General features: G+C 44.2%; 1 protein-coding gene across 2 annotated transcripts in view; it reads left to right on the plus strand.

Moving 5' to 3' along the window:
* Positions 1-15,307, plus strand: part of LOC132829722 (rho guanine nucleotide exchange factor 12-like) — a 134,676-nt gene that overhangs the window by 56,345 nt on the left and 63,024 nt on the right. For both annotated transcript variants that reach the window (XM_060847093.1, XM_060847094.1), the window contains 12 exons: positions 399-533; positions 3,662-3,751; positions 3,835-3,945; positions 4,088-4,186; positions 5,230-5,272; positions 5,978-6,080; positions 7,249-7,389; positions 8,911-8,943; positions 9,259-9,376; positions 9,703-9,811; positions 9,901-10,101; positions 14,283-14,424. In XM_060847093.1, the coding sequence (XP_060703076.1) occupies positions 399-533; positions 3,662-3,751; positions 3,835-3,945; positions 4,088-4,186; positions 5,230-5,272; positions 5,978-6,080; positions 7,249-7,389; positions 8,911-8,943; positions 9,259-9,376; positions 9,703-9,811; positions 9,901-10,101; positions 14,283-14,424 (1,325 nt within the window). The remainder of the gene's footprint in view (positions 1-398; positions 534-3,661; positions 3,752-3,834; positions 3,946-4,087; positions 4,187-5,229; positions 5,273-5,977; positions 6,081-7,248; positions 7,390-8,910; positions 8,944-9,258; positions 9,377-9,702; positions 9,812-9,900; positions 10,102-14,282; positions 14,425-15,307) is intronic.

The raw sequence follows: 15,307 nt of genomic DNA on the forward strand, positions 1-15,307 counted from the left end.
CCAGATGAATGTGATGCTGAACTCCAAGGGCTGCAGCTTAACATTTGCAAGAAATTAAAGCTGAAGCTATCCAATTCTTCCTTCCTAACATGACACATCATTATTCCTTCAGTATGGCTGTGTAAAAGTTTTGTGGATGTTCCTACAGTTGTGGACCACAGCAGGTTACTGAGTGAGCTGTTTGCCGCCACCTCACGGGGCAGTTAATATCGATGTTGTTCTGAATATCTGTTACTGTTAGTTCCTGGAACCATAAAATGTCAGTTTAAACTTTGTTGCTGTGGATATACTGTGTCAATGAGCTTGTCTGTGTGTGTCACTTTTATGTGTTTACTTCTATTCTGTCCAGTTTGACACGTGCTGAATATTCTAAATATTTTTCCTTTTTTTATTCTCAGTCTACAATAACCAGCCCATCTCCCCCAAGTGATGGTCAACATTACAGGGACAGTCTGAGCAACAGTCCCAAGACCTCCCCAAAAGATGCTGGCAGCTTCTGTGAGAGTATGGACATTGATGAAAACCAGGACTGGGTATGTTTTGAAAGGCTCTGACTAATCAATATGCTTCTGTTATGACCAACACTGCTTCTAACAAAGTTGGAAATATTGAACATGCTCAGCAGTAACAAACGTGTGTACCATATACAAGGTGCACTGCAGAAATTTATCAAGGCTCTTTAGGCATTACCTTACAAACCCACAACTGGCACCTTCTAGAAGGACAGTGGCAGCAGATATACATGCAAACACCACCACCTGAAAGTTCCCATCCAAGCTACACAGCATCCTGATTTACAAGTATATTAATGTTCCTTCAGCACGACTGGGTCAAAATCCTGCAGTTCTCTCCCTAAGGGCATTGTCGGTCTACCGACAGCACATGGATTGCAGAGGTTCAAGAAGGCATTTCCCAACACCTTGTCAAGGGCAACTAGGGACAAGCAATAACTAATGGCCCAGCCAGTGACCATGGTGACTCAGTGGTTAGCACTGCAACCTCACAGCGGCTGGGGCCTGAGTTCGATTCCACCGTCTGGCGACACTGTGTGGAGTTTGCATATTCTCCCTGTGCCCATGTGGGTTTCCTTCAGGTGCTCCAATTTCCCCCCAACAGTCCAATGATGTGCAGGTTAGGTGGATTGGCAATGCTAAATTGCCCATTATGTCCAGGGATGTGTAGGCTAGGTGGATTAGCTATGGGCAGTACAGAGTTACAGGGGTCGGATGGGGTAGTGAGTTTGGATGGAATGTGCTTAGAAGGTTGGTGTGGACTCGATAGACCCTGTAGGGATTCTATGATTCTATAAAACCACATTCAAGGAATGAAGAAAAATAATCCCAAAATATTTTTAAAGTTGCCTTCTCCTCCTTGAGATGAAATCTAAATTGTGTTGAAATGTGTCCCTGTAGAAAATTCATTTTCCTGTTTGGCTGTGGTTAGAATCAAAAGAACGAGGAGCAGGAGTAGGTCGTCCAGCCCTTCAAGCCTGCTCTGCTATTCAATAAGATCATGGCTAATCTTTTTGTGGCCTCAGATCCACTTAACCCACCCTCTCACCATATCCCTTAATTCCTTTATTTTTCAAAAAAAAATCTACCTTGGCTTTAAAAACATTTACCAATGTAGCGTCAACTACTTCCCCGGGCAGGGAATTCCATAGATTCACAACCTTCTGGGTGAAGAAGTTCCTTCTCACTTCAGTCCTAAATCTGCTTCCTCTAATCTTGAGGCCATGCCCTATTATCCTAGTCTCACCTACCAGTGAAAACCTCCTCTATACTTCTACCTTATCTATCCCCTTCATAATTTTATGTTTCTGTAAGATATCCCCTCATTCTTCTGAATTCTGATGAATATAATCCCAATCTACTCGGTCTCTTCTCATAAGCCAACCCCCTCCACTCCGGAATCAACCTAGTGAACCTCATCTGCACCCCCTGCAGTGCCAGTACATCCTTTCTCAAGTAAGGATACCAAATCTGCACATAGTACTCCAGGTGTGGCCTCACCAGACCCTGTACAGCTGCAACATAACCTCTCTGCTTTTAAACTCAACCCCTTTAGCAATCAAGGACAAAATTCCATTTGCCTTCCTAATTACCTGTTGTACCTGCAGACCAACCCTCTGTGACTCATGCACAAGGACACCCAGGTCCCTCTGCACAGCAGCATGCTGTAACATTTTATCATTCAAGTAATAATCCTTTTTACTGTTACTCCGACCAAAATATATGACTTCACATTTATTTACATTGTATTCCAACTGCCAGACCTTTGCCCATTCACTCACTGTATCTGTGCTGCTCTGCAAAGTTTCACAGTCCTCTGCACACTTTGCTGTACCACTCCTCTTAGTGTCATCTGCAAACTTTGACACCATACACGTCCCCAACTCCAAATCATCAATATAAAATGTAAATAATTGTGGTCCCAACACTGATCCCTGAGGGACACCACTAGTCATTAATCACCAACCAGAATAGCACTCATTATTCCCACTCTTTGCTTCCTGTTAGTCAACCAATCCTCTGCAGCAGTCTCTTGTGCAGCATTTGTCGAAGGCCTTCTGGAAATCTAGGTACACCGTCCACTGGGTCCCCATTGTTCACCTTGCTCCAAATGTCGTCTTAGAATTCCAAAAGATTTGTCAAGCATGACCTGCCCTTCATGAACCCATGCTGCGTCTGTCCAACGGGACAGGTTCTTTCATGATGTCCTGCTATTTCTCCCTTTAATAATTGGCTCAAGCATCATCCCCACTTCAGAGGTTAAGTTAACTTATCTATAATTCCCCATTTTTTTGTCTACCTTTTTTAAACAGTGGCATCACATTTGCTACGTGTTTCCAATCATGTTATGTGTTTCCAACAAACGACAGGCAAAAATAGACATTGGGCCACTTCAAACTGATGCTGGAAGCCTAGTGATGGGATGGTTGGTCTAACATATGATGAACGGCTGAGGATCCTGGGATTGTATTCATTGGAGTTTAGAAGATTAAGGGGAGATTTAATAGAAACGTACAAGATAATACATGGCTTGGAAAGGGTGGACGCTAGGAAATTTTTTCCATTGGGCGAAGAGGCTAGGACAGTGGACACAGCCTTAAAATTAGAGGGGGTCAATTCAAAACAGAAATGCGGAGACATTTCTTCAGCCAGAGAGTGGTGGGCCTGTGGAATTCATTGCCGCAGAGTGCAGTGGAGGCCGGGACGCTAAATGTCTTCAAGGCAGAGATTGATAGATTCATGATGTCTCGAGGAATTAAGGGCTATGGGGAGAATGCGGGGAAGTGGAGTTGATATGCCCGTCAGCCATGATTGTATGGCGGAGTGGACTCGCTGGGCCGAATGGTCTTTCTTCCACTCCTATGTCTTTTGGTCTTATGGTCTTATTGCGTGATGAAGGAGATTGACAGTGAGTGTGTCTTTGTTAACAGTGACATTGTGGATAAGTGCAAGTAGATACAGAGAAGCATCACATTGAAGTGACAACACTAGAGCCTGATGCTGCTTAGAGACCAAGAAATGGGCTTCTGAAGTATCTGGGAATAGCTTCACTGTGTTAGGGAGAAGGAGGAGGGGAGCAGAGTTATTGTCAATGTAAAATATCTTGTAGTGAGCTATTCGGTTAAATTTGTGTTACTTTCCTCTTGAAGGATTCTATGTCCCCAGCACTTAATAGTCCGCAGATTGGAGCACAGATAATTGGAGCAGAAGATGATGATTTTGACACTGAAGTTGAGCAGGTGAGTGGTTGACTTTGAGCTTCTAGTTTGATGGCACCCAACAAGGAAACTTGTGACTGCAACCCTATCTTCCCTTGTTGCAGATCGACGTTCAGTGCGACTGTTTTCAATCCATTGAGTCAGTGAAGTCTCGGCCTGCGCATCTCGTTGCATTCTTGCATCATGTTGTGTCCCAGTTTGATGCAGCCCCATTGGTGAGTTTTGGTTTGGGTGGGAACGGTGGTGGTATTGGTTGGGGTCAGTATGGAAGGTGTTGATGAGGGTGGGTGCTGCAGTTACAAGGTGGCATAGATCTTTTTTGGTGAAATGTGGTGAATGTCACTGTTTTTCCTGCAGCTCTGTTATCTTTATGCCGATCTCTATAATCACACGAACCCAAAGGACCATCGGCGAGTATTTGTGGAGTTCTGTCACTTGTTTCTGGAGAAGGGTTCGGTGAGTCTCTTGTACCGTATCAATGGTTGCAGCAGAGTTCGCGTAGCATTGAAGGAGGCTGTTTGTCTGTCAAGTCGTTGTCAGTCGATCGTATAAAAATTCAGTTGGTGTCATTTCCCTATTTTATCTTTGTAGCCATGTCTCTAAAATTTCCTTTTCCTTATTCCATGTTTCAACATCCACCACCCTCAAAGAGCAGGTTCCAGGAAATCAGTTTAATATCTGTTCAGAAATGTCCATAATGTATGTAATAAAACAAGGGAGTTGTGTCTCATGATGATTGTCAAACTCTTGGTAAAAAGGGTAGGCAACATTTGGAATAATATTAAGACACTGCCTCCTGATTTTTCAATAAGGTCAGTTTCTTTTTGGAGGTTCTGAATTCTGAAGAAATGAGGAATTAGGAGTAATCTGGTGTAATGATGTGACTGAGGGTCCCTGCATTGTACCTGTGTGTGTTGCAGTGCTCAGCTTTGATCCCTCACTTCCTTTTCTGTTTAGCTGTTGCTCCTGAACTCCCACTGATGCTGGGATAGCCTTTTCCCCAAGGCGCTGGAGGAATTGTTATTCCCTACAGTCCATCATAGTGAGTGGCCAACCTTCCCAATGCTCTGAGAGGGTGATGGGTTTACTACTTTAGGGAGTTGCAATCACTGGCTTTTCCTGACTGGCCTCATGATCTAAAGCAACCCATGTAGGCAGTCATGGAGGTTAGGTGGAAGGAGGTTGTGACATTGAGTGTGTGTGTGGGTCTACAATCCATTCCACTTTTTATACAGCTTTGAAATCCTGTTGGCTATTTCAACCACTTGATGTATGGACCAATTATGATGTTTAGCACTTGTGACAATGCACATACAAGCTGCACCTAACCCTAATCTTGAAGCTATTTTCTCAACATGTGCAAATGAAGGAGTCTGCATATCGGCTTTCAGCAATAACTAATCCCAAATGTTTGTTCTTTGCCTCTCACCTTGCTCCACACCTACTGTGTTCACTAGACCTTGCATATCATCTCAATGTATCTCATTTTCTTCCTTTAGAATCTCAAAGTTCAAGTTCCAGAATGGATCAGCACAGAGCTGGGTAAGTTTCCATCATCACCTTTTTTGCAGTTGATGTAGGTTCACTGTATTAGAAGAAAGTTAGCTTATGAAACAAAATTGAAATATAATGACATGCACAAACAATTCTCCCCCACTCTGCTGGCAGTTTACAGTAGGAAATGTTTTCTCAATCTTTGGTATTTTATGTGGGGTGTCTGCAGTGTGGACAATGTGCAAGATAGACGCCCCCTGAAAAAAAACATAAAAGAAGCTCACTACCACCTCCAGGAATGGAAAGTAAATGCTGGCTCATCCAATGGCATCCACATCCTATGATTACATTTTTAAAAGCTTAATGTTTGCACCAACAGAATAACTGTAGGGTGGACACTTCAGGCAATCAGAAGCACAGTCCCTAGTGGCACTCTGACAGTGCTGGTCAGGTTCACTGCAATCAGCTATCTCTGCACAGGTCAGGGTCCATCTTTGGTTTCTCTTGTGTGTATTGCTGAGCCATTCTTCCGGAGTTTGTCAACTTCAGTAGGTGTCTTCACCCTCTGAGAAATTGAGTTAAATAACTGCTGAGGTTTTGTAGCCTGTTGTGTGTTGGTACTTGTGCTTTTTGTGTCAGCAACTTGCTGTTTTACACATGTAACTTGCTGTCTGAATGAAGTGGTGAATTCATTGAACCAATGGTGAAATATATGAACATACTTGCCACATCCTGTTTAATCCAACCTTTCAGAGAGGAAGAGAGGAGATCTGACTGAGGAAATGCAGCGAAGCTACATGCAGGGAATGCAGGCCAGTGTCCTCTCTGATGTTAAGACCCATCTGGAAGATTTCAGGTAATAGTGTTTCTAATTAACTTGTTCATAGATGTTAATATACACATGTGGAAGAGGTAGGACTTAAACCTGGGCTGCCTGAAGCAGTGACATGGACACTGCTACTACACCACAAGAGCCCTAAGGTTTTGGTAAATGTTGTTAATTTAACCTATTTTTCTAATCAAACTATTCAGAGACGTTATTACATACCTTTCGAGCAGGTGGGCCTTGAACCTGGGCCTCTGTACCACAAGAGGCCATCTTCCATTGAAATTAAGCACCATCAGCTATTGCGGTGGGATTTGAACACCGAGCATTAGTTGTGGACTTTTGCGTTACTAATGTAGTGACATTGCCGCTACACTCCCTGCCCTGTAAGTTTGCAGGTAAACGGTTAATGCCAAGATTGGATGCAGCTGTTTGAGTCATGAACAACAAATCTATTCACTGAAATGAGGCTCAACTATATAATGGAAAAAGAACACAAATTGCTCAAGGTGTGCATCTCTGGTTAGACTGTGGGTGTAGTGCAGTTTTGGTCTTCATATCTCAGGAAATATCTTATTGTCATGAGAGGGAAGGTTCACCCGAATCATTCCTGGAATGACAGGGTCTATCGTGTGAAGATAGATTGGGGATATAGAGCCTGTATTCTTTGGAGTTTGGGAGGATAAGAAGTGATCTCATAGACCATAAAAATAATTAAAGAGATAGACAGTAGAAGCAGGCAAGTAATTTTTCTTGATTTGGAAGTCTAGAACCAGGGGACGCAATTTAAAAATAGTTGGAATGACACTTTTGTCCTAGATGAAAAATTATTTTACTGAGCAGATTGTGAACCTTTGGAATTCTTTACTGCAGAAGGCTGTGGAAGCTCAGTCTTTGTGTATATTTTAAGGTAGGGATTGATTGATTGATTAATTTCTAATTCAGTGGTGCACAGGGTTAAGGGGATGAAGTGAGTAAAATGTATTGAAGTGTTCAATCATCCATGATTGTATTGAATTTGGAGGTGACAGGGTTGAAGGGCTGAATGGCCTACTGCTGTTAATAGTTCCCCATCCCGACTCTCCAGCATCGTTCACATCCTGCTGTCCACACACACTGTGTATGCTGGTTATTTTAAAGCTGCTTCCAAGAGGATTAAATGTAATTGCCACTAATCTGTGCCTTGCTTTTCCTACAGACAAAAGAGGAACATGGGAATGACTATCGCAGAGAATGAGTTGGCAAAGTTAGATCGGGAACGAATGCATGATCGTGTATCAGCAGAACAGAAAGAGCGGCTGCATGCAGAGCACTTGTTATTGAAGATTGATGATGTTTTGTGAGTAGTATTTCAAATTTCAGTCCTTAACTGGCCTTCAGTAATGAGCTTTCAGACAATAGACAGATGCTGAGCATCACTTATTGCCATGGACACCTTTTTACCTGTTAGGTTGGTCTCTTAAGATTCAACTGGCTGAACCATGACCAACTGGTGTAAAGGCCTTGCTAATATTCTTTGCAACTCTTGTCTAGATTCTCAACCACTCAATCGCTGATAGATTTTCCTCCCATCAACACCCATTTAAAAAATTTTGCATGTACCATTTTACATGTGCATCTTTTTCTCCACAGAATTTCTATCTTCTCTGATTCCTCCTATCTCTGGACTAGTCTTTAATCTAGTGCTGTTTTTGTTAGAACTCTCGCTGATTTCTATTTTTTAAATAATTTCTGGTTTAGAGTGATGAGCAGAGAGCTGAAGGTGACTTTTGGACTGAAAAAAAGAGAACAAACAAACTGATATTTGTTTATGAAACCAGGCCTGGATTTTAATTGCAAGCTGATTCTTGTTAAAAGTGCTGGATAGAGGCAGATGTTTGAATGGTAACAGGAGCCTCATAGGAAGACAACCAGTCTAACAAAGAGAGGCCAAAGTTTGAACTGCTTTTTAAGCTGTGTATAAGTCAGAAGGATTTTGGTTACAACAACTACAAGGTGGAGGTTTTGTTGCTCCCTGATTGTCCTCTCATTACCAATTTATTGAAAGTTCAGAAAATAGAATCTTAGTTATAAGAATTAAATGAATATTCTTCCAAGCTTGCTGGGAGCTATCTGTAGACACTGCATGAGAGAAACCAAGCAAGATGCAATTTCATGTGATGATATGGATTCTGAAGACTGCTTAAAGGAACTGACCAGTTACACCTCATTTTATTTTCCATTGAATTTCTTCCTTAACTGTTTGCCTGTCCTTGTAAGAGTATTGGAGCTAAAGCAGTAAAATATTGGATTTGAATAGTCATTAATTCAGTTGCCTTGTAGTTTAGGTTTGCTCTGCTAAAGCTACTGTATTAATAATAAATTGTTAAATCTTTTGTTTAAGCTATAAACCTGGTGGCTGGTGTCAGTTATTTACAAAGTCTGGTAAAGAAGCATTGGGGTTAATTTTGAGGGTCAATGTGTCTTTTAATTTTACTGTGTTGCAAATAAAGGGACAGGGTGGCTGTTTTGATTTGGCTGTCCGTCTCTGTTGTAATATTTGTCCTCTCTGCTTGTTTCTCTTTACTCAGTATCGGTCTCTTCCTATCGAGTTAGTTGAAACCCTTCCCCCAGGGTATACCTCTCCAGGATGACATTTGATCCAGGGTTGTTGAGGAGCAGCCTGTCTAGGCCTCCCAGCACCCAGAGAATTTAATGCTGGGCTTCTTGCACCATTTCTTCAGTGACACATCAATGTGCTGTTTTTTTTCCATTTTCAAGAAGCCTCAGTGCATAGTTCCTTACTGTTTTCATATGTAGGACTTTTCATGTCCATTATTAAGACTGAATTATTTAATTGCTTTACTACTTTGCTTTTCAGGATGAACTTATCTCCCTCTGAGGAGGATCGAAGGTAAGTTTATCGAATTCTTGCTTGTTGATATTATCCTATTTTGGAATCTGCTTGATTTAATCATCCCATAATTTCAGTATTTGCACCGTAGTATTTATTGTGTGTTATAATCACAATTCAAAACATTTCAAATAAAACTGAAGATCTTTATTCAGGTCAAAATGGTTTTGGCCAAAATTGGTGTAGAAACTTCTTTGGCAGCTCCAACAGCCTGTCATCATCTTATTGATCAAAGACTCATCATCTGTGTCCTTAAGTTTCTGGTAATTCATGACAGTTTGTGTAGGCTCTCATTCTGATTATCCTGCCATGTAGCAATTCCATTAGTGATGTGATCCTCATCTACATGAAACACCTGGGTGTGAAAGTGAAGGATTCAAGGAACCTGGACAGAGATCGCAGAATAAGAGTTGCATTCTTCCCAAAAAAGAAGGTTGGTTTCTGTATGTTTACACCTCTTTTTTGCATTTGAGATGGGGCATTTGCCTAGTTCTGTAATTCCCTGTTTGATTTCAGGTCCAGTTTGGGGTGGTAGGGAGATGTTTATTTCTGGTTTCTGGTGTTCAGCAAATTTGGTTTGGATGAGGAGGGGCACTTTACTTTGATGTTGAAGGAAGCATCAGGTTCCAGTTTGGAGCGAGAAGCAGGAAGTTGAGTGTTCTGGTAACAGTTACTGGGTGAACAGAATAATATTTTGTTTGTGCTGGTCCAGAGTTTATGGTTCCCATCAAATTCTGCTTTTTTTTTCTCCACCAATAGCCAAGTATTAAGAAGGAGAAGGAGTCTGTGAAAGATGATGACAAAAAGAAACGGTTCCAGAGCATCCTGGATCCAATTCGTCGTACAAGCAAACAGGATCGTAGTGCCAGTAAGTGCAATTCTGAGAAAAGAAGGCCTTTTCACGTTTTAATATAGCGGCAGAGAGCCTCAAGACTGACGTGTGATCTGTTTGTCTAGTTGAAAAGGCCAGGTTACTGTACCAAAAGCAGATGGGACCATACAACCGCTCACTTTCACATTCTGATCACAATGAGAGAACTAAACCCAGCCCATTCTTCAGTGAGGGGAGTGATGCAAACTCTCAGCCTGCAGCAGTTGGACTGGCAGGGTCAGCATTGAGTACCTCTGTCCACGATGGGGTTCCGGAGAGTGATACAGGTAAAAATGCATGACCAATTTATCCCACGCTATCCTGCACCAAGTCGTAAGATCATAACATATTGGGGCAGAATTAGACCATTCGGCCTATCAAGTCTGCTCTGCCATTTAATCATGGCTGATAGGTTTCGCAACCCAGTTCTCTGACCCCCCCCCCCCCCCCCCCAATAACCCTTGATTGCTTTACTAATCAAGAGCCTAACTATCTCTGTATTAAATTAATTCAATGCCTTGACCTCCACAGCCTTCTATGACAATGAGTTCCACAGATTAACCAGCCTCTAGCTAAAAAAATTCCTCCTTCTCTACCTCTGAAGGATGTCCCTTCACACTGAGGTTGTGCTCTTGGACCCTAGTCTCTCCGACAAATGGAACCATTTTCTCCATGTACACTCTATCGTGGCCTTTAATTTTCAATGAGATCCCCCTCCTCACCCTTCTAAACTCCATCAAGTACAGACCTAGAGTCCTCTATGGTTCCTCATGTGACAAGCCCTTCACATGTAAACCTCGTCTAGATTCCCTTCAACCAGCACACCTTTCATTAGATACAGGGCCTAAAACTGCTCTCAGTATTCCAAATCCGGTCTAACCAGAGCCCTATACAGTTTTAGGAGTACGTCTCTGTTCTGGTATTCTAGCCTGCTTGAAATGAATGCTAATGTTGTATTTGCCTTTCTAATTGTCAACTGAACCTGCATGTTAACATAAACCGAATCCTGAACTAAGACTCGTAAGGCCCATTGAGCTTCAGGTTTCTGAAGCCTTTCCCTTTCCCTGTTTAGAATAGAGTCTGTGTCTCTATTCCAACTGAGGTGCATAAACTCTCACTTTCCCATATTGTATTCCATCTGCCACTTCTTTGCCCACTCACCTAGCATGTCCAAGTCATTCTGCAGCCTCCCAACCTCAACACTTCCGGTCCCTCCACTTTGCTACTAAGTTTGCAGATGATACAATCTCCTCAGTTCCTTCAGGCAGATTATTCATGTATAAGGTGGGTAAGCAGTGGTCCCAATACAGATCCCTGTGGAATTCCACTAGTCACAGCATTCCATCCTGAAAAAGACCCCTTTATCCCATCTGTCTGCCTTCTGCCAGTCAGCCAATCCTCTATCCATGCCAGTACATTTGTCCTTCACTCTCTGCTCCCTCATCAAGTTTACCTCATTACACATCACCAAATTTGGAATTGCTTGCTCTCTAATTGGCTCTATCACAAACTGTTCCAGGAAACTATGTCATCGTCATTCCACAAATTCCTTTTCTTGAGGTAGGCTCCCGTTTTGATTTTCCCAGTCCACCTGCATACTGAAGTCCTCCACGACAGCTGGGTCTTAGTTCTCCCTGTCCAAGCTCCTGTGTTGCCGAGATGGGCTATCTTGAACCCGGGCAGCAAGCAGGCAACATAGCCTTTGGGACTTTCGATCCTGACCACGGAACAGTGTCTCTACCCCTGACTATACTTTTACCTGATTATAATTATATTTCACTTTTCTCCCTCCTTTTGAATAGTTGCTTGCTATGCAGTTTGCTCGTCTTCCCTACAGCCCCCACTCTCACCCACACGTGGACCAAGAACCTCAAACCTATTAGACAAGCTCAAGGCCAAGGCTCATTCAGCATTACCTCCTGGATCCCTCTACCTGCCTCGCTTGTACACCCTCCCACCCTCCTGTTCCTGACCACTGATCGAATTTCATGAAGTTAATCCAAAGGGTTTGACTGCCTCCTGAGACTGCATCCAGGTACCTCTTCCCCTCCCTGATGTTAAAATCAAGTAGGCGAAAGTGAGGACTGTAGATGCTGGAGATTAGAGTCGAGAGTGTGGTGCTGAAAAAGCACAGCAGATCAGGCAGCATCCAAGAAGCAGGAAAATCTATGTTTCGGGCATAAGTCCTTCATCAGGAATGCCCAAAACGTAGATTTTCCTGCTGCTCGGTTGCTGCCTGACCTGCTGTGCTTTTCCAGCAACACACGCTCGAACCCCCTCCCTGATGTGTTGCAGCGCTCGAAGCTTACACTCGAGCTCATCAACTCTGAACCGGAGTTCCTCCAAGCAATCAACACTTGTTATAGATGTGGTCATTTTGAACCACAAGCATTTAGATGTATGAACCTTTCTTTTCACTTGTATCTCTCAACACGTGTCTCTTTTCTTCCTTATTTCTCTCCCCCTCTTTTCTCTCTCTCTCATCCTCGCCCCCCGCACTCTTTCTTTCCTTCGCTCTCTCTCGCGCTCTCTCTCTCTCCCCCCCCCCCCCCCCCCCCCCCCAAGTTTGTCCACCCTTTCCCCTGCCCCTTCAGCTCTCTTGTCCTTTCATTGTTTCCTCCTCATTCCTATCTTTTGTCTCTTTCTGCCTATCTCCTACCAGCCCCTGGAAACATCGATCCCCCATGATGAAGGTGTCCAAGCCCTCCATTTCTTCCTCTCAGGCCGTCTCCCAGTACCCTTCCACTGACACCCTCATCCGCCTGGCCGAGCTGGTCCTCGCCCTCAACAGCTTCTCCTTCCAATCCTCCCACTTCCTCCAAACCAAAGGAGTAACCACGAGGAGGTTTAACAGTTTTTTGACTTCGCTAACACTTTTCACCCTGACCTCAAGTTCACTGGACCATCTCGGACACCTCCCTCCCCTTCCTGGACCTCTCCATCTCCAGTGAGCGACTAACTATGGATATCTACGATCAACCCACTGACTCCCACAGCTACCTGCACTTCACCTCCCCCCACCCAGCCTTCCCTTATTCCCAATTTCTCTGCCTGCACCGAATCAGTTCATAGGATGACCAATTCCACCTTGGAAAATTGCAGATGGCCTCCTGCAAAGACTGCAATTTCATGCTCCCACATGGTCAATATTGCACTCCAGCGCATCTCCTCCATTTCCCGCACCCCTCTGTTTGAACCCCACCCCTCCCAATGCAACAAGGACAGAACCCCCCGGTCCTCACCCATGCACCCCAGCAACCTCCAGATACATTGCATCATCCTCCACCCTTTCTGCCACCTACAAATGGACCCCACGACCAGAGATATATCTATATATCTTTCCCTGCTCACTCGTATCAGCGTTTTGGAGAGACCATTCCTTCCCTGACTCCCTGGTCAGATTCATGACCACTCCACTGCCCATTCCTGGTACCTTCCCCTGCCACCGCAAGAAGCACAAAACCTGTGTCCAAACCTCCTCCACCTCTGTCCAAGGCCCCAAAGGATCCTTTCACATCCGACAGAGATTTATCTGCACTTCCACACACTTCATCTACTGTATCCGTTGCAACAAAAGTGGTCTTCTCAACATCAGGGAGGCAGGGTGCCAACTTGTGGATCATTTCAGAGAACATCTCTGGGGCAGCCGCACCAACAACCCAACCGCCCCATGGCTGAACACTTCAACTCACCTTCCCATCCGTCAAGGATATGCAGGTCCTGGTCTCCTCCATTGCCAAACCCTAACCACCCAGCGCCTGGAGGAAGAACACCTCATCTTCTGCCTTGTGGCCCTCCAACCACATGGGGTCAATGTGGACTTCACCAGTTTCCTTGTTTCCCTCCCCCCACTTTATCCCAGTCCCAAACCTGGGCAACTTTAGCTGTCCATAGTCTTTCCCACCTATCTGCTCCACCCTCATCTCTGACCTATCACCATCTCCCCCACCTTCATCTGCTATTGCATTCTCAAGTACTCCCCCAATTCTAGCCCCCTCCTATTTATCTCAGCCCCCCCGGCCCACAGGCCTCATCCCTGATGAAGGGCTTATGCCTGAAACGTTGATTCTCCTGCACCCTGGATGCTGCCTGACCTGCTGTGCATTTCAAGCACCACACTCTCCACTCTGATCCCCAGCATCTGCACTCCTCACTTTCTCCCTGTCCATTTCTGCCCACTTTTTTCTACCCACCCTCTGATTCTGTCCTCCCACCTGCATCAAGAGCAGAAGTAGGTCATTCAGCCCCTTTAGTCTCCTACACTATTCAGAGTGATTATGGCTGATTTTGATAATTCGCAACATCACTTTCCTGCCTTGTTTCCATGATCCATTATTCATTACTGATTCAATCTCCGTACTCCATGTGATTAAAACAATTCTCCTGTGAAAGTAAACACCAACGTGAAGTTGAAGAGGATGAATAGTTTGTTGCTGTTCTGTTGACTCTGATTCTATCTACATATCAGATCCTATAGCTGCAGCATCTGCTGCATTGAGGATGGCTGGTGACAATTTGTCAATTGACAGCAACAGTTCCATACCAAAGTCAAGCTTTGATTTTCCATTTGCCCTGGATCAGGTGATGGAGGAAGACCGGGAGTCAGAGAGGTAAGTGGCTCTGATACTACACACCAGTTGGGAAGGAGGAGGGAGTAGCCACAATATTCAGTTCACTCAGTAACTGGAGCAAGTCTGTCTGGATCAGGTGTTCATACAAACACCCCCTGTTCGAAGAACTTGCCCCAAGGGATTTTTCACTTAAATGTTTGTGGGCATTGCTGGCTGGCCACCATTTACTACCAGTCCCAAGTTGCCCTTTCAAAGGTGGTGTTGGGCTGACTCCTTTGACTGCTGCAGTTCACCTCCTGTGGCTTGACTCTCAATGCTTTAAGGAGGGAATTCCAGGATTTTGACCCAATGACAGTGATGGAATGGCAACATATTTCCAAATCAGAATGGGGAGAGGGTTGAAGGGGAACTTGAAGGTGGTGGTGTTCATATGTATCTGCTGCCCTTGACCTTTTAGCTGTAAGTGGATATGCGTTTGGAAGTTGCTGTCTGAGGATCGTTGGTGAATTTCTGCAGTACATCTTGTAGATAGTACACACTGTTGCTCCTGAGGGAATGGATGCTTGTGGATGAAGTGCCAGACAACTGGGCTGCTTTGTCCTGGATGTTGTCAAACTTCAGGCTGCACTCATCCAGGCAAGTGGGGAGTATTCTGTCATACTGTGGACTTGTTCCTTGTAGATGATGGGTATACTTTGGGGAGTCAGGAGGTGAGTTACTCAGCAATATTCCTGGCTTGTGTCCCACAATGTAGTCACTGTGTTTGTGGTGAGTTCAGTTGAGTTTCTGGTCACTGGTAACCCCAGAGAGGATGATAGTGTTGGATTCAGTTATGACGCCACTGAGCATCAAGGGACAATGGTTAGGTTGTCTCTTATTGGTGATTGTCATTGCCTTGCATTTATGTGACATGAATGTTACT

This window comes from Hemiscyllium ocellatum, chromosome 29 (assembly GCF_020745735.1).
Source record: "Hemiscyllium ocellatum isolate sHemOce1 chromosome 29, sHemOce1.pat.X.cur, whole genome shotgun sequence".
Classification (NCBI taxonomy): Eukaryota; Metazoa; Chordata; class Chondrichthyes; order Orectolobiformes; family Hemiscylliidae; genus Hemiscyllium; species Hemiscyllium ocellatum.